At 47.1% G+C, this 26,306-nt stretch overlaps 1 protein-coding gene across 1 annotated transcript; it reads right to left on the reverse strand.

The window, feature by feature from the left end:
- Positions 1 to 18,676: 18,676 nt before the first annotated feature.
- Positions 18,677 to 24,150, reverse strand: LOC127019845 (protein FAM162B-like). Its single transcript, XM_050902090.1, has 4 exons — positions 23,899 to 24,150; positions 21,913 to 22,018; positions 20,416 to 20,524; positions 18,677 to 19,758 (listed from the first exon to the last, which is right to left on the reverse strand). Exons 1-4 carry the CDS (start codon positions 24,029 to 24,031, stop codon positions 19,651 to 19,653), a joined length of 456 nt encoding a protein of 151 aa, XP_050758047.1. The 5' UTR covers positions 24,032 to 24,150; the 3' UTR covers positions 18,677 to 19,650.
- Positions 24,151 to 26,306: the final 2,156 nt, after the last annotated feature.

A 26,306-nucleotide genomic window follows, 5' to 3' on the forward strand; every position in this document is an offset into this window, starting at 1 on the left:
GATCTCAAGCTCATCTTTCTCTAACTGAATGTTATATTAAAAAAATGTACAAATACTCTGCCCTCCTTCTTCAAATCAACACATTTAAAAATAATAATTCTTTCCTGCATGTGGCTTCAGCTTTTTGAGTTAATCTCCATAACTACCAGGCAGAGCTGAGCTTTCTGCAAGGCTGAGCTTCCCCTGATTTCCAGGCCTACCCTGCACCCAGGCTGCTCTGTCCTAGGAAAAGCTGATTGATCTATTTGCTAAAATCCAGCCAGTAAGGACATCCCAATGTAAAAAATTACAACACAGGGAACATTTCTGGTATACATAGTTATTTCACAAAGACAGATTTTCAGTCTTAATGTTAGATGTATAGATGCAGGAGAAGAGACAACTGCTGAAATTAATGATACCCACACCTTCACTTCTATATTTTGGACTTTTTACAAATCAAAGATCTTCCATTAAAAATTTGAAGTCACTTGAACTTGCAGCTTTTCATTTTACATATCTTTTGTCTTATTGTTACTGTATCCTGACTTATTCTGGCCATGGACTCCTTCCATCATACCATGCTACATGTCAAATCCTTCTCTGAAAGCGTGATATACCAAATGGCACAGTACCACACAGGACATCTGTCTAATAGACTCTCATTCCTTTCATCTTCTTTCACATCAAAACACAAAACATTTCCAGGCAGTCTAGAAAGCCAGCATGGTCTCCACAGCGCCCCAAGAACAATCTACAGTTTTAATGTAGTTTTGTCAAAAAATATTAATGCACCTAATGATAATATAATGAGGCGGGCTTAACCCAGCCGCGTGACAATTAAAGCAGATGAATATTATTTCACAGGATCTAGTCCTTTTGCAAAGAAGTCACTTGCCTGTCTGCATGCCAGATTTGAAGCTACAGTTTTCTCTGATGTGAAATTCTACTTTCTGATCAAAAAAGTCTACATCTGACATGAAGAACTTGAGCGAACTTGATTTGCTCTTTTCTGCAGTTTCGAGAAAGTTACCGTGTGGACCAGCTATTAGAAACATCAGAAAATCCTGGGACGAGGTAAAGAGCATAAAAACCTCTTTGCACTGTGGTTTCAGGTAAAGAGTGCTGTACAGAGGCAACGTCCCTGCATTTCACTCTCTGCCATTTTCAAAGCTAGGATAAATCCTTCCCACACTGTGCTTGTGCAGAGATACTTTACATCGCTTCAGTTCCCTAAATTTTGTTTCTCCCTTTGCCTTTGTATGTTTTGGCTGCTTCCTGAGTTCTGACATCCATCCCCCAAAGCCTTCCACACCTCCTTTATCCTACATGAGTCCCCCAAAAAGAAGGGTGGGGTGTGGATTTCGCTGTCTTTCATTCTCCACTGTGCCAGGGCTGGAGCTTGGGCCCACTGGAGACATGCAAAGGGGTCTGGGAAGTAGCCAGAAAGGTCCTGAGCTATGGAGATGGAGGAAGGCAGGACCAAGCAGCAGCAGCTGGTGGGACAGTGGTCCTCTTTGCACCACTCCTTGCGCAAGGCTCCATTCAAATTGCTTTCCACATTTGTGGATGTACCTCTGCAATGAGAGCTGCTCCTGCATGGACCTGCAATTCTGATTGCATGTGGTAGGCATGGAGGGTATGAACGTTGCCCAGAGAGAAGGGCCAGGAGCTATTTGAATTGAAGGATGTATTTTTTCTCTTGTCAATGAAGTGCCATACCTCTTTAAGAATATTTCACCATTTAGTTTTGTGGTTCTTCAGAGAAACACTGGAGAGCCGTTCTTCCTGCTAGATAGAAAAATATCTGGAAGAAGGAAGACAAACTTATTTCTATAGTAAAATCAAGTGATTCATATAAATGAGTTAGACAAATGAGTTATAGAAATCAGACAGCAATGTCGCTAAGTCCAACACGACACAGACATCTGTACATTTTGGGTAAAGGAGGTCTTTCAGAGCTGCTGGTGAAGACAACCCTGCATGCTCTCTGCATGACACAGCCCTGCTTGCTGGAGGCCTGGACTGGAAAATATGGGTCTGCATGTGTATTTCTGCTTCCTTTGGAAAGTCTCCTTGGCACCCATTCCTCAGCCAAATTGATTTCCATTTGCCATGTCCCTGAGCACCTTGGCTGAGCAGAGATGACCAGGGAGGAACCTTTCAGTTCAGCAGCCAAGCAAGAAACTGAAAGGGAGAGAGGTCCAACGTGCCTGTTTGTTGGAAGACACTCAAAGAATCTCCTGCAAGGACAGCAAACCTCTAAACCCAGCACCATCTACCTAAGCAGCCTGTCTCTCTCAATGTCCAGCACATAGGGAACTGCAAAGCCTAAGCAATGCTGTAAGCCAGGCAATTGCTCTGAGATGCCTGGATCTGTTTGCTTTCCCATGGCTTCATTTAATTCATGAAAACTGCAGGATTTCACAACAGTCCTTTCAAGCACCATAATGCTGCAGGTAGAAAGACAAGCACAAACAGTAAGAGGGAATTTTGTGTACCACAGAAAAGAAAAGGCCCTAACAGAGCAATGCCCTGAAAAAGGACAAATGATAAGCAGCTGGAAAAGCAGGAAAGGAAGTGAAAAATGCTGGTGATGGAAGTGAGAGAGTGCAACAAAGCGAACACTTGCCAGCCGGGAAATGCCGCAGGGCAGGGAGGTCAGCACACAGGAGCTGGCTGGCCTGTGCTCAGCAGGTTTCTGTTCTGGCTATGAAAAAGCCTGTTCTTGCCAGAACAGTGAAACTGGCCCAAAAAGCCACCCCTCCCGACATGTCTGCCCGGGCATCCCCAAGGAGGCCACAAGCACTTCTGCTCTATCCACCGCAGCTCTTCTGCGAATGGACCGGAGCTCTTCAGCGCCTCCAGCCATCACTTCAGACAGATTTCACTGGCTATCCAACCAACCACGAGAATGTCATTTACAAACAACCCATCAATTATCCATTTGCTAAAAAAGCAGAGTCAATTAGACACCTCCTGGGCTCCCTGGGTCAGTGAAGCATTCCCGGGTTGATGGGAGCAGCAGTGGACAGTTCTTTATATCTCCCATCTTTGTGCCCGTGGGATCAGAAGCCTCATACTAGAACTGTTTTTATTCTCATCTGTTTGCTTTTCATATTTTATTTCAGATCTGGAACCAATTTAGTTTAAGTCCTGACATGCAGTAAATGCATACTGTATGTTGATAAATTATTAGTCATCTTACATAGCATGCCATTTGGTAAACCCATAGAGAGCTACTTACCATGCCTCACTGAGAATCACAGGGCATTTGCTTAATAACTCTATACCTAGATGTGTTCAGTGAAGCCCAGAGAAAGTATCATTGTTTACCGGGCTGGGAGAATGTCCTTGATCCAGGATAAAGCCTACCCAGACCTGCTGCCAGCTCTGTGTGTGCTGCTCTTTGGAAAAACATAGTTTAATAAATGTAAGGCAGAGTCTCCCACATGAGCCACGGTGACGTGTGCCAGTCCCACCTGCTGCCTCGCACTGAGCGTTACACAAACAGAGGCACCGGGTACCAATAAGATGGGCATCTGGATTTTCCCTTATGGAAGACTAGCAATAAATTGACTGGGACATGAACTCTCAGTTGGATTAACTCTTAGTAGTTTCACATTTCTAAGATCATTCCTCGCAAAAGCTACAAGCAGGCTAAAAGTTCACCTCCCGGTGTTGCTGCTGACTTCCTTGCTTGGGCAACTCTCTGTTTGGAGCTGGCTTGAACTTCTGTGCTGCTCATTCTTGATTTCTTTTGTTCCTTATTAGGAACCTATTCTGCATTGAAATTTCTTGTTTTAAAAACAACAACAAAAAGCAGAGAGAAGTTATGGGAGACTGGAAAAACTTTCAGCTGTTCAAGATGACAACAAATGGAGGTTCTGTCCAAGTCAAGAAAATGTCTTTTAGGTTTGTCTTTTAGGAGCTGATGAGAGACCCTGAGCTTTCTCATAGCTTCAAAACTGAGATGTAAAATCTGAAAAGTGCTGCCTCTAAAATGGTTGGGTTAACAACTTCTGCGCTAAGAATATTTGCTAAATTACAGCTTATTTCCAACAACAGGCATCTTTTATTAAGAAACTCAACTTGGGTAATCAAGAACCACCCACTGTGAAATGAATGAAGTGTGTTCTCCAGAGACACAATGACTTTCTTTACCAGTGCTGTGCCTCAACAAAATGGTAACACATCCCTGACTTGGCAAATGTGGCTTTGGAAAATAACTGTTGTATTTTATTTATTTATTTATTTATTGCAGACAGATGAAATATTGCTTGTTAAATTAAAGCAAAGTCTTAAGGAGTAATAAATAGCGAACAAACACCACACCTAACGGACCAACACTAAAAGCAGAGCCCCTCTTCCAAACTGTCAGCACCAGCCGCAAACTTTAATGTTTCATTCAGAAGAAACTGAGTGAGCAAAAATATGAAAGAAGGCTACACTCTTCTCTCTTTTCAAACAACACTTAACTCTTAATAAGAGTTAGAAGCTAGTTAAAGGGGCCTGACATCTCTGTCTCACTGTTGATGAGAATAAGCCTTGTTTGCTGTCACTTCTTTGTAGTGAAGCTTTTGGGAACTGGTAGACAGATCTGCAGGACAAATTTGCTGTTTTCTACAGAATTCATCATTGCAGTGCTGGCCAGGTTAGGTGGCCCTGAGGTGAGCACGGCTGGGCACAGCTAAGCCTCACCCCAAGTTTCCTTCCAGGCTTGGAACCATGTTCACACAAAACATGGTTAATGAGTGCATCAAGCCAGCCCTCAAGGGCAGGATGCCCTGTCCTGAGGATCCGAGCAGGAGACTTCAATAAGGAAACTTGACCAGAAAACTTCACTGCAAGGCAGCAAACACCGTGTGAGCTCAAAAAATTCATCTTTATGCACAGGGAGAGATCTGAGGAGGTGCCCAAGTCCCCCAAGTCCCAGGTGCCAGGGAGATGAACATCCAGAGTAGCCAGTTTCATAAAATGTAGTGAAAAAAATACAGGAAAAGTAATTTTCTTGCTTGTTTGGCCTGGAGAGAAATGGATGGACTGATCTGCACTCTGCAGTCCAGGAAGCTTGACTCTTTGGGTGCCTTTTGCACGAGACAGCAATATCAAAGATCTGCACATTTGTCAGCTCTTAACATTTAAGGGACTCCCAGTAGAGCTTAATTTTACCCTATTGGATACAAGTTTCTATCTGCCGAGCTTTGCCCACAGAACAGCAGCAAGAGGGGTGACATTTTTAGAGGCTGTATGATGTAGATGTTTCAAGCCAGGTGTTGAGAAACTTCCAAATAAAACATTTTTTCCCTGCCATCTGTAAAAGCTAGGATCTTATTTCCACTGCCTGTGCGTTTGCCCATCTCCTGCAGTAGCAGGGCATGCTCTGGCAGCAGATCTTCACCAATGCCAGCAGCTGTGCTGGGGCAACATGACCCCTGAGCTTCGCAAGTCGCAGCAGCGGGCTGTGAGATTTGCATTTGGACTCACAACAAAGAGAAATCTGTTTTAAAAGATTCTCGTGACCAAACTATGAAACTGTTTCTTTTCTTCTTTTGTAAGCATGTGATATTCTTACAAAGAATAGTCAAAAAACATTAAGTTTACTTTGCGTATCTAAGTGACGCACCAGGACATACCACTCTCTATAACAACTGATGATCTGATCCAGAGAACACTGACATCAGCCAGTATTTTCAGCTATCAAGCAAAACATACTCTCTCCAACTTTCATGGTTGTGTCTTTTCTCTACTTCCACAGAGGTTATGGATGGAGGTGTACTTTTTTTTTTTAATATTACTGGATGTGATGAAGTTCTATTTTTTAATGATTGAGCCACTGCATTTTGAAAGGCAGATTTTTCCTCTTTTTTGCCACTGATATAACATCGTTACGTTGTTTGTAGGAATTATGGTTTTTATCTTCCTGTCAACAAAATATGCATGCAAATAGACTTAGATTATTTATAGAGCAACATCAAATTAAACTGCGTGTATAATGACTTAAAACTGGTTATCGCCATGCTGCATAATATCTGTTTAAACACACCACTTACTTACAACAAGCTTTCCTAATCAAAGGAGGAAACAAAAACACAATGTCACTAATTCTATGCATGCCATAATGTGCTGTTCAGCTCTCTGCATTGCAGCCCTGTCCAGTGCAGGAGAGTGATGCTGTTTTTACCAATATGCGTTCTTCAGCTTCTACACAGCTCTTTGGAGAGTGTTGTATTGGCCAGATTTCAGGGCTCAGACACATTTGAAAGGCTGATGGAAACATTCAGGCACATTCTCTTGCTCCTGCCATGAAGTACAGGAGTCTCGGACGAAGGCTGGGAGCTGCGGGAGCAGGGTCTATCCAGACCTATCCTATCTACAAGCTCTATCCAGATTGGGGATGGGAAGTTCGGGACAGCTAGAGTTATTCAGTCACACCACAGAGCATTTTAAACACCCACAAACCTCTGTGTGGTGGGCGGGAGGGTGGGTGGGCAAAGGCAACCTGCCGGGCTCTGGGACAGCCACCTCCTGGCCCATCTGAGCCAGCCAAGGAGCAGCAGCAGGTCTGTGTGGCTGGGACACACTGCAAGTTGGTTTTCTCTTCACCCAGATAAGCTGTTGTTGCCCCCAACACCTGCTGCCACGGGCCAGCATGGCCCCACGGCATTGTATTTGGCAGCGCTTAACTGGTTTGCAGTACCTCAGTTGCCCACTGGAGCCTGGCACTCGGCTGCTTTCCCTAGGAAAGCAGCAAGCCTCACGTTTTGGGCTGCCCTTCCTGGCTTAGCCTCATCTGCTCGCATTAACTGAAAGCTATTAAAATCACCGAGTGCTTCAGAACTGGCTTTTGTCAGTAATACAGCTGCATTCTGGCTGCCTTCCCCCTGACCAGAGCTACAGTACAGACTGCAAGGAGCCTCACCCCGACATCATGAGAGCCACCTCTATCCATTTCCAAACTTTCCTCCTCGCCTCGTGTGTCCATATACCTGCGACAGAAGCAAGACAGTGTCCCTATGCCAGCAACAGAGCTACACTGAACATCTGAGAGAAGGAAGAGTTACCCACACCAACAGCTCCTAACAGCATTGCCTTTGCTGGAAGCCATGGGGAGCCCCAAACTAGCTGCGAATGCAGCAGTTATTTAAAAACAACAACAACAACAACACCACCACAAACCAAAAACTGCACCCACTGCCTGAGCAGTTGCAAGCTCAAAAGCCTAATAAATGTCCAAGGGGATGAGGGCAAGCAGCACATTTGGTGAGCAGGGCTTTTGGACCTGGGTGAGGAACTTGTGGTCCAGAGCAGCTCGCACGGGCAGAGCGCACGTGGTGCGCCAGGGACGCCGGCTCTGAGCGAGGAGAGGCTGCTCAGCGCTCACAGGGCAGTCCTCATCACACTGAAGCATGTGAGAGTCTGACAGGAAATAAATTGGACCTTCAGTCAACCATTTAGAAGTGTTAGAAACTCCCCAGTGCAGGTCATTTAATTTGGTAAGAAAAAAAATAGAGGTGGATTTTTTTTTCCTGCCTCCCTGACTATTTTTACCTCTTGGACTCGCTCTGCTGGTGATGGAGCAGCTGATGCCATAGAAAGAGTCATTTTGGCGGCTCCGGTCCGCACAGAAGCAGGAATCGACCTCTCTTTCTATGAGCTCCCGTTTTTCCTGAACAGTTTAATGATGCTGGGTTTCAAGTGTTGCCTTTTACTCATAGAAGAAAGTGCAAAGGGGCAAATTCTTCCCTTTTATACCTGTTTTTCATCATAACTACAGCTTTAGTTTGTGTCACTCCTGCACTCAAAAAATTGTGCCAGTCAAAGGGCAGGTATTCCCTTGCAAAGCTGATGCCGGTGGCCAGTATGGATTAGGCAGGGCAGGCAGGTGAGGAGCAGCAGAGCCCTCCTGTCCTCCGAAGATCTTCTGCCTTCACCCCCCACACGTCCCTGCTGGAAAGAGGACAAGGAAACCATCCCTCATTTCTAAACCTCTCATGGAAAGGTAAGAGCAGTGAAAAACAGAAGAAATTGTCTTCCCTCAAAAGGAAAAAGGCCAAGGGAAGGAAAAATAGACACACTTATGAATCCTACGTGAACTCAGTTTTGCACCAACAAAGACCTATTTAAAATGGGAGCAAGTCCTACCCTCAGAGCCCACTCACTGCCTTCTGTTCAGAGCAAATTTGCTTTCTCAATGTTTCCCAGCAAGATTATGGGTTCACTGAACTTTCATAGTGATTAATCAGCACAGTGCTGGCCAGCAGCAAAGGCAGGAGCAGTTCTGAGGACATTTCCTAAGCTACCAGCCTCCCTCTGAAAGCCACCTGGATGCTTCTCCTCTTCTCGCAATCTTCATGGGTGCCCCAAAGGTGGTAGTTAGTATTTCTAATAATATCTGCCTGTTCCTTGAGTGTGTAACAGATGAACTGCCTCTAATGGCTACAAGATTTCACCCACAGGTGTAAAATAAACAAAGGCCAAAATCCTTTATTTGAGACAAGATGTATTGATTGACAGCCTGGATGTTAAATAGGCTGAAAAAAAAGATTATAACACTAAACCTGCAGCAGTGGGAAAATCTTCGGGCTCTGAGGATAGATTTTACACGTCCTTCTGAAACTTGTAGGCAGAGTGTTGGCACAAGAAGGCTTCCTTAAATCAAATTATCATATTTCTCTGAAGGTGTAAACTACCTGGTCTGTACCCATGCATTGCCACCACATGGGGTAGGTGTGATCTTGGAAAGATCTCTACAGCCAATGAAGTCCCTTGAGGTCTGGGCCAGAGGACCCTGCTCCCTGCACCCCTGCAGCTGGAGGTGGCCCAGGTGGCAACTCTGGCATGGAAACCAGTGGCCAAATGAGCCCTGCGGAAGGGCTGGGGAGCTTCACACCTCTCGCACTGTTGCTCAAGCCTCTCAGCAATGCGAGACCTGTGCTTCCCCGAAACCATGGCAACCAGAGATTTACTTTAAAAATAAAGAAATGCTGCATTTCTGGCAGAGGAGATAGCCGCTTCTGCAAGGTGTAAGCATGCTGTCTTCCTGTATCCCTGATCAAATCTGCGCCAGATTCAGTCTCTGTCCAGCTACATAGTGCAAACTCACTATTAACAAGGCTGCAGGATTAAGCAGGAGAGGAAATGTCTGTGCATATGCGAGCACAAATCCCAGCTGGCCGACAGCAGCCACTGTAAGGTGAACCACTGGAAGAAGGAAGCACTTCCCAACCCACCTCCACGTCACATTTTCCCCCACTAAGGACGGATAACCCAGTAACAGCAGTTTCCCTCTTTCAGCCCTACTCTGCAGGGCAGGTTTAGTCCCTGCCACCACGATGGGACCTGGGTGCCGTGGTCGGTGGCTGGCACCCCAGGCAGGGGCTGGCTGCAGTATCACGGAGGGGACGTGCATGGTCCAGGCTACATGGCTCCAGCCCAGCTGCTCAGCACTACACCTGACATCAAAAACCCCAGAGAGACAGCCACACAACACGCTGTGCTGAGATGAAGCTTCTGGGTAGAAAAAAAGGAGACCTGCATTTCTTTGGACAGCCAGCCCTGCTCAGCAAGTCCCTTTTCACACCCAGAAACCAGATTTTGTGACCTGATGGAGGAGGTTGCCAGTAAATCACGGAAGAGCCTGGAGAGATTTGCTCAGTGGTGGAGGTAATCTGAGTGAGGAGAGGCACTGATACCTGCTGGTGTAAGGAAGTAGATAAACAGCCGTTTGGCTGGACCCTGAGTTTCCTACTTGGAAAGGTGGAAGGAGGGGGGGGGGGGAAGTCAAACAGGGACTGTGAAGCCTGACTGGATAGAAACTCAGGTCCCACATCCTCCTCCCCACTTGACAGCTTTCACATTTTGACTGAACGATAACATTAATAACCAATGTATTGTGTGTTCTCACTTTCACAGGCTTTTTACTGACATGTTGACGTGCAGTTTCTCATTCTTTTTTAATATAAAACCTGAGCACAGCGTCAGGACTTTTCCTGCAGTTGGAGCTGATAGCTTGGAGTTTTCACTCATCACACCTAAAGGCATTAATAAAAGCTATTTTGCTCATGTGCATGGAGTTGAATCTGGGCTTAATGGCTTTTTCTGCCACAAGAAGAAAAAAAAATTAAAACAGTATATTCTGGAACTACTTAAGTCTTAAACAAGTAACTGAATGAATGGTAAGCCAAAGGGAGGAGAAAGTTTTTACTAAAATGCACTCAGGCCTCCGAGCGGAACTTGAGAAATGAGGAAATGCCAGGAGGGAGTTTTCTCTGCAGCAGGCTATTGTTGTAGAGCCTGCAAATTGTACTTAAACACTGAATTGCTCCATTGTTAGGAGCACTTAAAACATAAAACCGAGCAGAAACAGGTTTCCTTGTTCTGGCTGTGGGAGGTAGTGGAGCTTTTAGATCAATTGTTATGCAAATTGCCTCTAGTTTCAACCTAGGTTAAAAGCTATCCTCCAGTCAATTAAAATCGGAGTCTCTAAAGTGGTTCTTGCACCAAGTTTAACTTTCCATAGATGTCAGGCTATGGTTTTGCATTTTAAAATGTAGCGAGGAGTCCCATTCTTCTCTCACAAGAGATGGGGGGGACGCTAGAAGGACGTTGGTGCAGGTGCACCAGAGGAGTGGCCTTGCCCCGAGCCGGCCACTGCAGCCACCCCAGCAAGGTCCACCAGAAAATCCCACCCCAGACCAAGGGCTGACAGTCTGCATGGATGCCACCTGGCTAAGAGCAGAGCATTTGGCAGGTTGATATGGCTGGGCTGAGATGGGGCAGAGCCTTGGGACACGATTCCTGGTTTTGTGGTAGGGCACTAGCTCAGAGCAGTGCCCAAAACCAGGGCCCAGGCACAGCTGGCAGCTAGGGTGAAGCAGGAGTGCTTCAGCCACCAAAACTTCACTAACCCTCTGTCCAGACGCTCACAAGGCTTTTTCATGCTCTCAGCCTCAGGAGAGGTTCAGGAGGTGCTGCCAGCCCTGCGTCAGGCTGCATTGCGCTCGGCTCAGCCCTTGCACAGTCCGCAGAGCGATGCTGCTTCTCCTCCCCACAAGCACCAGCGGTGCCACCCCCGCCAGGAGCACAGGGAAGGGGTCACCGGCTTTTACAGCAGCAAATTTGGAGGGTGCGTGGTAGCACTAAACATGCACATGAGCGTGCCCAGCACTGCTGCGTCCTGCCCTCTGGCAGCAGACAGAGCCATGGGCACCAAGTTCTCCACTACAGCACCGAGCTGCCCAGCCCTATGGTCCCCCAGTGCTTCGCTCCCTGCCTGTATTACAAAAGCCATCTGCAACACTAAGACGCGTACCACACAATCCTCCTTTTTCGAAGGCACTTGGTCTACACTTCCAAAATTAAGCATCAAATGGCTCATAGTTCAAAACCGGAGAAGTTTGCACTTCTTAGCAGGGCAGTTGACATGAACTTGTGTCTCCGACGCCTCATCTCAGACCATGAGCCGTTACCTGCTCCTACACCTCTTCAGAGCAAAGCCTGCGTTTCTGGAAGACCAGTGCTGTAAAACTGCTCCTGGGTTTGTGGAGCCAGATAAACAGCACACAGTTGATTTAAATACACCATTTTACAGCAGGCATACAGGTTTCCCCTTCAGCAACATGCTTTATCGGCCAGTACACGAGTCGGTCGGTAAAATGCGTAAGTATGTTGTTAGTCAGGATGCACGATGTGCGTGATGAGCAGCGCGAACAGTGCCAAGCCCTTCCCTACAGGAACTGGGTTTGCCAGGAAAGCCCAGGCTGCAAACAGAGCTCATCTCATGCTCAGCAAAACCTGAGCGAATAACAGCAGCACCGCAAGCTGCTGAGCACCTGAGTTGCCCCAGCCACAGAGCATCCAGGGGGATCGGTGCTGGGGACTCGGGGACACTAATCGTGGTCTGAAAGCTGGCACATGACACAGCGCACACTCCGGCGAGGGCAGTGAGACGGCGAGTGGGATAATGGAGGATAATAGCTATACAGTTAGAAATCATAACGGTTAAGCCTACGCAGAGGGTTAGTTTCCAAGAGAGCCGTTATCTCAGCTCTGATGCCTGGATGTCAGAGCTCCTATGCCTGTTTTATTGGTTAAGTACATGGTTTTATTGCTGTTTATAGAAATATGCCTGCATACAGAGCAGCAAGGGAGCACATTAGCCAGGAAACACTGAGCTTGCACCGACTGCTGTGTGAGAGCATCCAGACCCCGGCCAAGCCTCCGTGAGAGGCCTGATAAGTGCATGTGGGGGGCTGCCTTAATTTCCAGGTCATGATCCCTGGCTGATGTGTAAAAGCAACTCAAATCACTTTTCCTTGTTGATGACAATGTTGTTAATAGGTAGGAGGGAGTCAGAGGAAGAGGGGGGTGAAGCCCTCCCTTCTCTCATGTCACCCTTGGGCTGTTTCCCTGTCTCCCTTCCAGGTTTGTGACTATTTCTGCACTCTGCCACTTCCTATGTTAAATATCACCACTCATTAGTGACACCCTTTCTGGTACACTCTAAGGGGAGCCCCACAAGGGCTGGCCACCACAGCTCAGCAGCATCTCCAGTCCCCTGGGTGATGGGGGACCCCTTCCCAGAACCCCAAACCCCAGCCCTTAAACCTCACTCATCATAAGTCCTCATCTCTAAAAGCAAAGCAAGCCCAAAAAGGAGTGATGCCTGTGCCAGCCCGCACTTGCCCTCTCTCAGGGCAGCCCTGCTCCCAGGAGCGCAGCTTTCCCCACCTCTAAAAGGGATGACACGGCACTGACTGCCTTTGTGGTGTTCTTTGGGAGCTACTGGGGAAGGCAGGGGTTAGATCCCCCAGTAGCAGTAGGGAAGTAGAATCTTGGCTGCCTCTTCCCAGTGCAAAACTTTCAGCTTCTTTCCACGGGGCTGAAAGTAAAATTTGCATCATTCCTCCTTCGGATGAGACAGCCACACTATTTCACTCTGTCTCAAGGGAAACCTGCTTTTGAGATAAAGGTAGGCTGCAGAGACTTTACTTTCCTTTATGTAAATATATGTGTAAAGGAAAAAACCTGAGGGATATTGCAAATCATATTCCAGGCTGGTGCATAACTTTTGTGCACGGAAAGTGGATCTGGAGATGGGTGACAGGCTCAAGTGCAGGCATACTTTTGCCAGGATTTTTTTTTTTTTTAATTATTGTTTCTTCTCTCTGGCTAATTGAAGGAAAATAAAATATTTGGGCTCAAGCTGCTCTGCTGAACACTCTGTCCTAGTTCTTCCCAAAGATGATCAGCCCCAAGGTAGTCACTGTACATTAAGAACTTCTTAAATAGAGAAGGCCAGTGTCCTACCTGATGAACATTGCAGAGTTCGTGTGTTGTGGGAAGTCCGGAGGGCAATGAACCACAGTGACTGCCTGTGCTGGTGGGTTGAGCAGAGGAAGGATGTGACAGCAGATACACCGTTCTGCTCCCCCCATAGCCGGGCACCCCGTTCCCAGCCCTGTCAACCCATGGGCAGGTGAAAGCCCTGGATTCGTGGGGCTGCAGCTCTCATCTGTGCTGGCTGAGCTGATGATGCCCTGGGCCCCCAAGAGCAGCTAGGCTCTCACAGCCTGGCTTTTGGGAGGATGGCACCATCTGTTGCAGAGCACCCAGGTGCCAGGTCAGAGTTTGGCCCGGGGCAAAGGACACCGGGAGGGAATCCGCCGCCTTTGGGGAGCTGTATGCAAAGCACCATTTGAGCAGCGGCTGTCTCTGCTCCTCACCCTGTGCAGTTTCCTCCATGGCTCCCAGAGCCCATCTTGGCAGGACACCTGTATCCTCCCAGCAGCAGGAGACACTCGCACATCCAGCTGTCACCCATGGAAGTCAGCAGACACCTGGACTTCACCTGAAATGAGCTCAAGATCCCTCCCCTGGTGCATTCAGCAAAGGCAACAAGAGGCAAGTAGACTAAAAAGTCCTCAAACACTAAATGTTAGCAGCTACAGAAAGGCTAGGGGAATTGGCACATTAGGTACCGCAGCTGCACAGGCAGCTCCTTGCCCATTTCTGCAGCGTTTCACTGTGCAGCACTTGGCAGCCCCACAGCATCCCACTGCCCGTGCGTGGGCTCATGCCACAGAATTGGGTGCCCAGTGGTCCCCAGCTCACAGCATCCCCTGTGCCACCTGCACAATGGCTCTTAGGAGAAGAAAAAAGGAAATGAGTGGGAGAGAAAAACATGCAAAGTTATATTTTTGCTTCGCATTAAGGTTTGTTTGTCAAGTAAAATTGCCCTCTCATGGGGCTTAGAGCACTGAAACACTGGGATATTTAACTGCCTACCTTTCAAGGTTTACTCCAGCCCCTTAGTACAGTCTGAAACCACTCTGGAGATTGTTCCACCCCCCCGGAGCGGCATTGCTTTAATGACATCTTTACAGACCTAATGGACGTCCTTGGTAAAGATTATAGCCCTGCTGTTAGAAATTTGTTGCAGGACAATGCTTAGACCATGATAAAATAGCTACTGGAGAGCTAGGATTTCGGTGTAACAGCAGTGCAATTCACAGTGCACCATGTGAGTTGTGTTTGAATTCATACATTCTGCGGAAACAGAAACATGAACCATTAGGAATGATTGTAATTAGCATATGACTAATTCATTGGGCTATTTTGGTTTCCATTTCGTTTAGAAAAAGTCTTAAGACCATACGTCATCTGGAAGAAGTGTATTACAGACCAGCATGCAAATCCCTCAATCTTCTGGTCTAGTCCCACCAGCAGTTTCTGATAACTCTGTTCATGCTGCAGAGCATACATAAGCCATGAGTGATCCCAACTCTTTCCTATGAAATCCTGTTCCAGACTGACCTCCTCCCTATGGCAAGCCCTCACACACCCAGCAAACAGCAGTCCCTGCCCAAATAGCTCAAGGTTTGGGTCCCTTCACTGAGGAACACAGTGCTGCAGAGGAAGAGTCAGATCCCAGCTTTTAGATTTCCATGTAGAAAGCTGTCTCATGTACAGACTAATGTAGTGTCAAGGTTTGTGTCCGGATCCTTCACAGAGAAAAGAAATGAATGGTCAGGTCCTTTCAGAGCCCTGCGCGAGCTACCTACTCATCATATGACTGTCACAGAGGTTTTGCAATAAATCATACAGCACTAACGATCATCAGACTACTTAACCATGGAAAATTGCTTTAACACTACCTCAATGCATTAATGAATGATCCATTAATTAATTCAAATTACTGAACATTGGCCTTGCTTTCCTGCTAGGCTAGAATGACTTCATGCCAAATCTGAACAGGAGAGTGGTGTTTAAGCCATCTCTGAAACCACGATGGGCATGAGGACCCCAGGTACCTGTGGGCTAGGAGCAGCCAGTGCTCATTTGCTGCAATGATGCTGAGCAAAGGAGAAAGCATGAGGCTGCTCCAAGCTGGAAAGATCTTTGTGGTAAGAGGGAGCAGGTCCCTTTACAGATCCAAACCATCATTGCATCTCACCCAGAGGTGACCTTTAACGTTGAAGCTCCTTTGAACTGACCCTTGGCTGTCCCAGGAACAAAAGCAGATTTGCAGCCACTGGCTGGCCATGCTGCAGGTTTCCTGTGCCTTGGGCACAGAGGACAACAAGTTTCTGATGCATAACCACCATGCTTTTTAATTTTCCAGGGTAGTCAGTAAAGTCTGGAAAGCTTTACATCCTTTCTTTCTGCAAAAGTACTAGATTATTGATTCTATGCTAAAACAAACAAAAAATTCTATTTGGATTGTTTATGAAGAGGCTACTAATGTAGTAAATGGCTTGATACAGGAATAAATTCACTGTAGTGTCAATCACTTAACTGGCCAGTAAGCCAGTGATACCCTCCAAGCAATGGTTAGAAACTACAGGCATGTTGAACATAGCAGGAATCCAACTACAAACGATAGCTGAGGGGCAACTAGTTACACACAGGAAAGAGTTGAGATGGGACGTTTTATACTCCGTATTGAAGACAATGTCCAATGCCTGGAAGCTGAAGCTGGGTGCATTCAGCCACTTAAAATAAGCAGCAGCTTCCTAGCTTGGTGGGAGACTAAACACTGAAAGAACAGGGAAGTCTTTAAAACGAGATCTTTCTGAATGGCAAGATTTTATCTACATCCAGGGAAAAAGTCCTCTTCAAATGCAGGATCACGTTAGCCTTGCTGCATCCCAGGAGAAGAGCTGCACATAGCAGATGGATGGAAAGAAATCAAGTGCCACTAGAACCCCCCAAGTAGGTCAAAAAGAGAGGTAAAATGAGTAAGAAAGGTACTGAGATCTCCTGAGCTTAGACTTTCCCATCTCACACCTTTTCTCCGAGACACTGGGATGCTCATGATGCAGAGCCTCCTGTACGAGCTTGATCTCACCATATCAGCAGATGAAAGCTTGGTGCACCCAGCTCTGCCCCGCAGCAGCCTGGCTCTCTGGGGAAGCTGAGTCTCTGGAAATCACTGAAACTTCAAAAAACAGTGGATGATAACCTTAATCCACAGCCAGGAGGAACTGCAGCACTGATTTTAATGGAAGCAGAATTAGATCAACTCCAGCTACTAGGGAAAATCTTCCCCAATAATTGTTATTATAATGCAAATCTCTATGGCACCAGCCACCAGCACATTGTTAACTATTTCCATATAGGAGTTCATTAAAACGGCAAAAATCCTGCAAGGGAGAAAGCGTTCTTTCTTCCTAGTACAGAGCAGTAAATGAGGAGGTGAGAGTTGAAAGGACTCACCCTTGGTCTCCCTGAGCATTGCAGCAAACCGGCACACTCAGCTCCATCCCTTGCCTCGAAAAGGAGCCAGCCCCTCACGTTGTCCTCAGGGCCAGGCTAGGGCACATTATTAAGAAAGAGAAGACTAGCTCCTACCTAATAATAACTCCCATCCCTTTTTTAAATGACTGGGGGAATCAGGTGTGACACTGAAGCAATATAGATGGGAGGGGAAATTAAAAAAACACCCACAACCATAAGGTGGTGAGGATTAGCCAATTATACATTCAGGAAGCAGTGTTAATTAGAAGCTTTTCAAGAGAAGAGTCAAAGGACTTTGCAAACACAGATGGAAACCGATTTTAACAAGCAGTGGTAAGTCCCAGTGCTGGAGAGGCACCAGCAGCGCAATGTCCTCTGCTGGCATCTCCAGTTACTACAGGGGACGGCTCCAGCCGAGGCTGCGCTACTCCAGCGCCAGCAGCCACTCGCCACCGGCCAACTGCAAGCCAGCAATTAGTCCGGTTAATTTTGGGGGAATATTATGATATTAAAATGAATAATCATGTAGCCAGGACTGGTGAAGGATTATTACCTACATAATAGTCACAGCTCTTTGTGAGAGCCCAAAAGCACCTGGGTCATCTGATCACTCAGAAGTGGTCCATCATCAGTGGCTCAGGAAGGAGGAACTGATTTTTCCTTCTTCTTAATGTCAATGTGTAATGCAGCAGATTTATGCACTAGTCAACAGAGACCCGGGATGTTTAAGAGGATTTGAAAATAGCTCACACCTGAAGCAGGTTTTTTTTCCCAGGCAGAGGGGATTGCAGAGCAGAGAGTGGAACAAGTCACAATTAATTTGCTTGTTCTTCGTATATGGTTATGGTCATCTCCTTTCCTGATTAACTCAGGGAAGCTCAGAACATGGATATGGATTTGTTTACAAGCATTGAAATGGGTTCCTTTAAGTGTCACATGCGCCTTCTTAAAAAGGGCACATGAAAGCCATTTAAGAATTAAAAAAAAAAAAAAAAAAATCTAAGAGACTGACCAGAGCTGTTTTAGCTTAGCCCCAAATGAACACTAACTTTGAGGTAACTCTTGAGGTTTATTGCACTAACCAAGAAAACCAGGTCATGTAAAATGAAAGAGCCCATAGTACGTGTGCAGGCAAAAGGGCGTTCCCAGCAGAGACTTGTTCACTCTGTGCTTGCCCTGGACCATTATTTCCACTTCCATGAGATGCACTTCATGAGGAATACTACAGGGAGCAGACATCACTTTTGGTGGATTGCACTGCATGGGGCTGTGAATTGGAAACAAGGACTGCAAACACCGAGCTGTGACAGATGTAACATCCCCCTCACACATGCTCCTCATCCTAAAGAGGTGTGCAACATGGAGAAAAGTGCTCCTAAGAAGCATCAGAGGGAAAAAGCTGCCCAATGACCAGAGGCACAGGAGATGGAGTCCCAGAGCCCAACAGCTGCTGACCGCCTGTCGATGCCCCAGCCCATCCTTGCCAGCAGCTTGTTCATGTAGTGACACACCAGCAATAAGTGGACAAGATTTTTGACAATAAACCTCAGAGACCTGAGCAAAAGCTTCCAGACTGCCCTGGAGCACAAGTGCAACTGCTCTGAGTAATAAACCTTGCAAAGGCCAAGCCTTGGGTGTGATGCTCAGGACACTGCCCAAAGGCTGAGCATGGTTACAGCATTTGTCGTCTCCTGTGGCAGCCGGGGTAAGATGGCTGGGTTTTGTCACTCCATGTCCCTTGGCACCCCATGCGGCGCACCCAGCTCCACCAGCCTGTCTTACATCTCTTAAGGGGTCATAAATGATACACGGGGGCTCAGTCCGTCAGCACCCACAAGCATGAACTGGGGCCTGTCTTGAAGTTTAATCACTTCATGAAAATGTAACTTTCAATATTTCATTAGGATCTCTCCCATCTGTTAAACATCATCCCAGAGAGTTTGGTGACACTTTAAATGAAGCTGTGAAGAGACGCGTTTGTTTTATATGTAATTGGACAGCTGTTTTATTATGAATTAATGAACTATGATGATTAAAAAGAATCCAGTTTTAGCAAACCATGTATTAGCAATTACTCCTGACTGAAATCACAACTAAGCAAGTGCTAGAGAACTTTCATGACAATGACTGGAAGCAGAAGATGAAAAAGCAAAACCAGTGAGGTGCAACAGGACAAGAGGTGCCTCCAGGCCAGGCTCCCTGCACCAGGCACGGGTTCCCCAGGCTGCCCCGCAGCAACCAAACCACTCCTCGTGCCCACACTACCGCTCCACATCACCGCCATCTCCTCTGGCCCAAAGCCCCTTTTGGCCCCAATGAGTTATCAGGGTCTGCTCACACTCCTCCATCTTCCCAGCCCCTCTTCATGCTCACGTCCCCCCCCTCTCCCGGCCATGGGATCCCACGAGGGGCTGGGAAGGGAGAGGGGACAGCGATGGCAGCAGGCTTAGACGTAGAGATAATTGACCTCTTTGTGGTTGCAAAACATATTTCAGACTCCTTTTCCCCCTGCCCTGGGTCACTTTGGCCAAGGCTGTTTGCCCTAGAGGCATTGCACAGAATGGGATGCTCTCTGATGTAGGGCCGCATCCTTCCTGGCCGCGAGGAGACAGCCCCACATCCACGCTGAGTATCAGCAGCACCACGAAAAGCTGATCCTGAGCTGGGAAGTCCTGCATTCGTCCTTCCCACACTTTCCAGTTTAGAAGAGATTTCTGTATTTATTTCAGCTGAACCCAGTGCCAAAGACCAGAGGCCACAGAAAGCAGCTGTTGGAGTTTCCATAGGAGTTTCCCAGTTCATATGGAGCAGTTTTTAAGCAGTGAAGTCTTTGCCGAGAGAGTTTCAGTGAAAAAGCTCCAAAGAGTTAAATGAAGACAGGTACATATGCAAATCACTTATCTCCTGCTGTTAAAATAAATCTGTTCCCAATCATTGTGGCTTCCCAACAGCTGCCTCCTGATCCTCCGCCACTTCAGCCCTCCATTTGGCCTTCTTTTCTATGTTCATCCTCAGCAGCGTGTGATCCCTTTTAGCAGCCTTGAAAAGAAATGGTGAAAATCATTGCACGCACACATTTCCCACCACTACATTTCCCCACATTCGCACCACTCGCTTTGACACCCCACTATCCTTTTTGATATTTTGCAGTGACAGAAGTTAAGGTATTTCCTTGTTTTACCAAATTTTCAGCATTTGCAGCTCTGATTAGCAGGAAAAAAAAAAAAAAATCACACTGTAAATGGTTTAGAGGTGTGCTGGGACATGCAAGTCAGGCTGGAGACCCAACTTCCCCACCAGTGGGATGGGCAGAAGCGAGTGTTACAGCTCATGGTGGCACACAGGCTAGGCGGGCAGGACTCTCATGGCCCATGGATGCAGGCCAGGACCAGGCGCCATTGACATTGTCTGAGCTACTCCACAACCTTTGGACCGGCCTCTTGCTGAGGTACCATGATACAGAGCATTGCACTGCACGGGTTATGGCAAAGTGGGTCAAAAGGAGCACATTAACCAGCAAGTTGTACTTCCCCGTGCCAATCTCTCCTCCAGAGGACGGGGTGATACAGATCCTGTGCAAATATTGCTTATATGGACTTATTCTCAAACCTATCTGTCACCCGGGCACTTATTTACAAAGAGAGCATACATAGACCATACATTAAGTGGATCAGTTCGCCCAGAAACAATACTCACTTCTTTGCCTGTGATTACCATGGCCAAACAGCCCAGCAAGGTCAGTGCAATCATGATGTAGCAAACCTTTATCCTGACACTGTTCCTTGCTGCGTCGAGGACCTCAGACCTGCAGAGGACAGAGCAGAGTTTCCATCCTGCAGCAGCATGTGTGAAATGAGATCACGGGGAGCTGAGTAATGAATCCTCAAGTCTTCCAGCAACTGCCTATTAACGTACAATATGTTTCAGCCTTCTCTTTCTGCAAGTGCTTAGAGGAGAACTCAAAAAATTAGCCTATGGGGGAAAGATTTAGCCACCCTCCCACACGGGTAGGGTATTGCTGCTCCCAACAGTCATCAGTAACAACAGGAATAACAAATCCTGCTCTCCTGCCTTCTTTTATTGCATATGAGAGTGAATACCTGAAAAATTACAAGGACAGGGAAGTCTTTCCATCGTGATAATGGAATTATGAGGGGCCCAGCTTTGGGTGTTGCAGGGCAGGGCATGGGGTGCTGCTCAGCCCCAGGAGACACTGGGGTCGTGCCACCAGGGCCAGGCAATGCCACCCTCAGTGGAAGAAAAGCACGTGCATGACATTTTGGCTAAGAGCAATGGAGAGTTTTCACACAGCAAAGAGGCACAGCAAGTGGTGACCGGGTCTGCAGCCACATCCCCATCCCAGCTGCATGCGGTGCTTTGCAGCCCTGTCCCGCTGCAGCGTAGCCCTCTGCCAGGCAGCTGGCACCAGCCCCACAAGCGTCTGCCTGCAGCGGGAGGCTGAGCTGGGTTGGAGCAGATGACCACACCATCCATGCAGAGTTGTCTTCCCAAGCAGCTGAACAGCCACAGCCATCGCTGGGAAATCTCCACCACCTTCCATGAGTGACACATGGCATTTATCCGACAATTCACGCTTGCAAGAGCGTGGCAACGCGTCATTCATGAAATCATATCCAGCCATGGATTTACTTACAACTGCAAGGAGAAGGTCAGCTGGAGGAGCCCCCAGGATGTCACAAGTCAGGAAGCATTAGGTCTCCAAAACTGAGTGACAATCCTTTAACAAAACACCTCGACAGGGAGGTGAAACCATAGCCCAGACGTGAGGAACTTGCTGCAGATGTCTCTCACCAAAGCTGTGTATAGCCCCAACTTCTTTTTAAAATTTATGCAGCATTATTAATTGCTAATTAATAAAAACTAGCAAAGCATGTAAAAATCCAAAGTGGATGATAATTTTACCATGGTGACTTCTGAGTTACAAAGCCACTTGTCTTGCAAAAGACACTTCAACTTAGTCTGAAACAAGTGAATCCAGTTTACCTCACAGGGCACGACAAAAAGTTTGTGTTCCCAAAAATTCAGATTATTTTTGGACACCAGTAGCAGCAGGCCCTGTCAGCATGCAGGAGCACTAGCCCTCACCACGTGAGCACAATTCTGGGTAATGAAGACTGGGGTCTTAATCTGTATGATCACATCCAAAAGCATCATTCAGACAGGTCTACTTACGATATGTGCTTGGGAATGTCCTCCTCCTTTTTAAAGCGTCCTGCCCATACTAACACCTTTTTATCAAAATTTGTAGGCCTTCTGTCATTTTTGAAAGCTTTGTAACCTGTAAGAGATTTTATAAAAGAAAACAATGAGCTAAGCTTAAAGAAGGGAAGAGGAAAAAACCTGTCGTTACAGGGGGGAAAGGATTGAAAGTTCAGAATGGCACTTTTCTGTTCTGTGGGAGTCAAATGTGCTTTCTAATGTCAAAATGACTCAGCAGCTGGTGTGAGATGCTTTGTTACATTTGCAGCTTATTTCATTTTGCTTAATTTTTTTTTCCTTTAGTTTAGGTAGGTTTTAAACTAAAAATCTCTTCTTACCTTCCTGATTAAGGGGGGAAAAGATGCAGGGCTGGAGTCACCCAAGCCCACAGCATGCTCTCATCCTGCTAGCATCTTACTTTTAAATGGCCTAACTAGTGTATTAAGGAAACTGCCAGCAGTACTAATAACTCCTCGACAGCATCTCCTTCTAAAAGCGCTGATGGAGAGGTGAGGTCTGTTAAAATACAGCCTGGTGGGAGGCTGGCAGTCGTTCTCATGCAAGCTGGGTACTCTAATGATGATACATTACACCCCACCAGACTACCATGGTGATGCCATTAGCATGTTGTCACCCTCAGCACAATGAGAAAGGGACTCTGCCTCCTCTTGATGGAAACAAGCCCAATGACAGGCCACAACGAGGGCAGTGGCAGGAAGATCCTGCAAAAATAGGGTAAGCAATGGCTAGCTCAAATCCTGGCTTTTGCATTGCACATGTGTTGCAAGGTAGCTGGGAGCACTCACACACCCAGGTAGGTGCACCCAAGCTGCTAGGTTACAGTGCCCTGCGCTTGCAAATGTGGGACTGGTGTTTAGAAATGCCCCGTGGGTGACCAGGGCATGCAGGAAGGGATGGACATGAAGGTGCCCCCAGTCTCGGTGTCCTGCACTCCCTGGCTGTTGCTGGATAGCTGGTGCTTGGCTGAAAGGAAATCACTGCTGCTACAGAACAGGGCACAGGGAGCATCTCTTCCCGCCTGTGTTGAGAAGGTGAAACTACATTAGGTGCCTTGGCGCCAGGCCTGCTCAGGCATGCCAGGACTTGTGAATGGCTGAAAAATCCCAGGTGTAAATCTTGGCACCCAGACCCTCAGGTAAATTTAATCTCCTGCTTCTCCTATTTCTCTTATAGAGTGCCAGTGAGACCAGGAGAGCTACACCTGAAATACCAAGCAAGTGTCTGAATCGGATCTGCAGCAAGCAGTGAGATGGATCGCTAAAAGAACAGGCTCCATCCCAGGGAAAACAAGGGCAAAGCCCCATGCTGGAGACTCACAGCTATCCCACGGGAGCACAGGCAGCCCCATGCAGCCCAGCCTCGCTAGGGTGAGAAGTCTGCAAAGGCATGCCCAAGGAGGTGGTGGTACAGATTAAAAAGAGAAACTACCTCCATGCCAGGGAGCTTGCCCATGTGGGAACAGCCCATACCCGCTGCCTGCCAGGTAACCCAGAGCACTGCCTGCCACAAGCATGCACAGTAGTGGATGTAATCTGGCAGGGAGCGTCAGGGGGAGCGGAGGGGTGCAAGTCTGCCACTTGCACCAGCCCTGCATGTGCGGGGACATGCACCGGTCCTCCTCTGGAAACCTGGCAGCTGGGTAGGAGGAACAAAATTTATTTATTTTTTTAATTAACAGGTTCCCTGACATGAAGTATCAGTTTGTATTCGCTGCCGTAGGAGGAGGACTATTTAACACAAAAAACTATCCCTGTGCACCGTGCTAGTCAGAGCTCTCAATTTGCTCCATGTCTCGGGAGCATTTGTAACCCCAGGAGATGCAGCACTGCAGTAACACAGCCACAGACGAGAACAAGGGTCATTTTCTCACCCTTTCCTGCAAATACCCTTTCCCTCCATGCTGCAGCATGAAACAGCGACCAAAGCCTTTCTACCCACCTGGATTAGCCGTCTGCAAAGCCTCGTCCTGAGCGCCCTTCGCTTTGTCGCCGATGGCTCTGGTGGGGTGCAGGACCGGCCGAGTCACCCACCACCGCAGGCCGGGGCTGCGCCCCAGCAGCCTCCCCAGCATCCTGCCCCGGCTGGCACTGGGCCACCACCTCCCCACTGGCCTGAGAGCACGCAGGGGGGCCGGCAGGAGCCCAGAAAGCTGCTTCTAGGAGTTATTAATGTAAAACCACCCCTTCCTGTAAGAAGGGAGTAGCATGCATTTCCACCCTGGCTGCCAACAGTTTTTGCTTGCGTCACGATGACTAGTGAAGTTTATCGCCTGTGTTTACCAAAATGACACACCTTCCGAGCTAGGCAGGCAGAGATCACCGCTGCAGCAGCTCACACCCAGCCCAGGCTCTGCCCCAGGCTCTCCATCCCAAGGAGCTGCTCAGGAGAGCAATGGGTATTCACATTCTTTTCTCAGTCCTTACTATGGTAGGACTAAAATAGGACAGCGTGCTATATTTCCCCAAAGATAGGCTTAGTGACTGCTAATTGTCACAGCCAGTTCAGCTGTTAGAGTTTTTAATTGTTCTCAGCTAAAAAATAATCTTGCAAATCAGTTGCGTTAAACAGACTTTTTGAAGAGGAGCAGCATTCCCCTGTCTCAGAATAAATGTGGTTTGGTGGCAGGAAACTAAAGCCAATGTTTGTGGTTATAAATGCAGATGGGGAGTCCATCTCGCATCCAAACTGCAAACTTTCCTGGCAAAGAAATATATTTCAGATATATTTCAGGTTTAAATCAGTAAACTAAGAAATTCTGTCAAAAACCTCAGGTGATGCAGTATTTGTCAGTCAGTAAAATTGTCTTTGAAATGTAGCAGTACCTATAAAGTATTTGCCCTCTTTGAATTCAATCTCCATGAAGTCTGGGTAGTGCTGGATGTTTTCCATAACATCAGCTGTTCTAACCAGAGAATGAACCAAAGCCAATGCTGTTTTATCACTTTGACATTTCTCCTGCATTTTGCACAAAATTCTCCCTGATGGGTCAGGAAATGGAAATGCAAAATACTTGTCTCATTTGGAGCAGTGGGGTATTTACTCTCCCTAGACATACAAGGCTCTAAAGCTGATTTATAACTAGAGAAAAAAATTCCATTTGAAAGGGAAGAAGTGGTTGCAGAAAGGAAAATTTTCAGAACTATTTAGTAATACTATCAAATGCAATATTGCAGATAATCAAAGCGTGTCTAAGAGCAAGGGGAGGAACTGCAAGGGAATAGAGCTCGGGATGTTGGCGAGAATATTCTTTAAGGGCTGAGAGGATGAAAGATGTGAGACAGATGCAGCTCCAGCTACCCGGCTCCTGGCCCCAAGGAAAAACTCTACCATTTATAGAGACATTTTATATTTTTTGAGAACATTAAGTTATTGATACTGAGGAAAGAAGAAATTCACAGCAATGACAAACACGGTTTTTCCTGTTTCATGAAAGCTCCACAATGCATCCGGACATAACACAATGTGTTGAGCTTAATTTGCTTGTAATTTGGTAAAGCAAATTAGATCCATTTCCAGATTAGGAACCCATACAGAAAATAAAGGGTGGTTTGAGCTGCCAGCTGCAAACAAGCAGAACTCAGTGGATGTGATTATGCTGGAAGAAGCACAACGGAAACCTGGTAAAGTCACTGAGGATATTTGTGTCCTGCTCGGGATTTCCCCAGGGGGGAGATGGGCATGAGGAGGAGGAAAGGTGCATTTATAGCATGAAGTTTACATGGCTCAGCACCCCTGAGCATTCCCCTGAGCAGGCCCTCTTCTCACCTTACAGAACAGCTGCTGAGTGGAAAAGAGGCGTCGTACACCTGGACATCCCTCGCTCCCCGAGCCGGGTGGGCAGGAGGGGCTGGCGGGCAGTGGATGGGACGTGCTGCCGCGATGCTCACCTCACACTTGGAGCCACCCAGCCCCACAGGGGCTCTGGCTGTGCAGAGCATTAGAGCATTTTCACTTTAACAGGCACTCTCCAAAACGCTTATTGCAGAAGTGACTGTCTTTAAGTCGTGTCCGATTATGGATTTGAAGAGAAAAAAAAAAAGAACATTTTTATTTTATCTCTTAGTTTCTCAAATGCAGAGAAAATTGCAGGGTTTTCAGGCCTCCGGTGCTTATCCACCTAGGGGTTACCAATTGTTTCCTCTGGAAGACACATCAGCTAACAGCTGTATTAATCATGTCTGCTCTGAGCAAAAAAGCACTTCAGGATTTATTATGCCAGCATTTAGAAATGCAAAGACACAGAGGTCCTCATGAAACCACAAAGGCAGTTACTTGTTCCTGAATTTTACTCGTTTCTCTGGCACCATGAATGCTTAATGCCAGGGTGAGTTTTACTGCAGTGCATG

The sequence above is a fragment of the Gymnogyps californianus genome, chromosome 9 (assembly GCF_018139145.2).
Source record: "Gymnogyps californianus isolate 813 chromosome 9, ASM1813914v2, whole genome shotgun sequence".
NCBI classification, from domain to species: domain Eukaryota; kingdom Metazoa; phylum Chordata; class Aves; order Accipitriformes; family Cathartidae; genus Gymnogyps; species Gymnogyps californianus.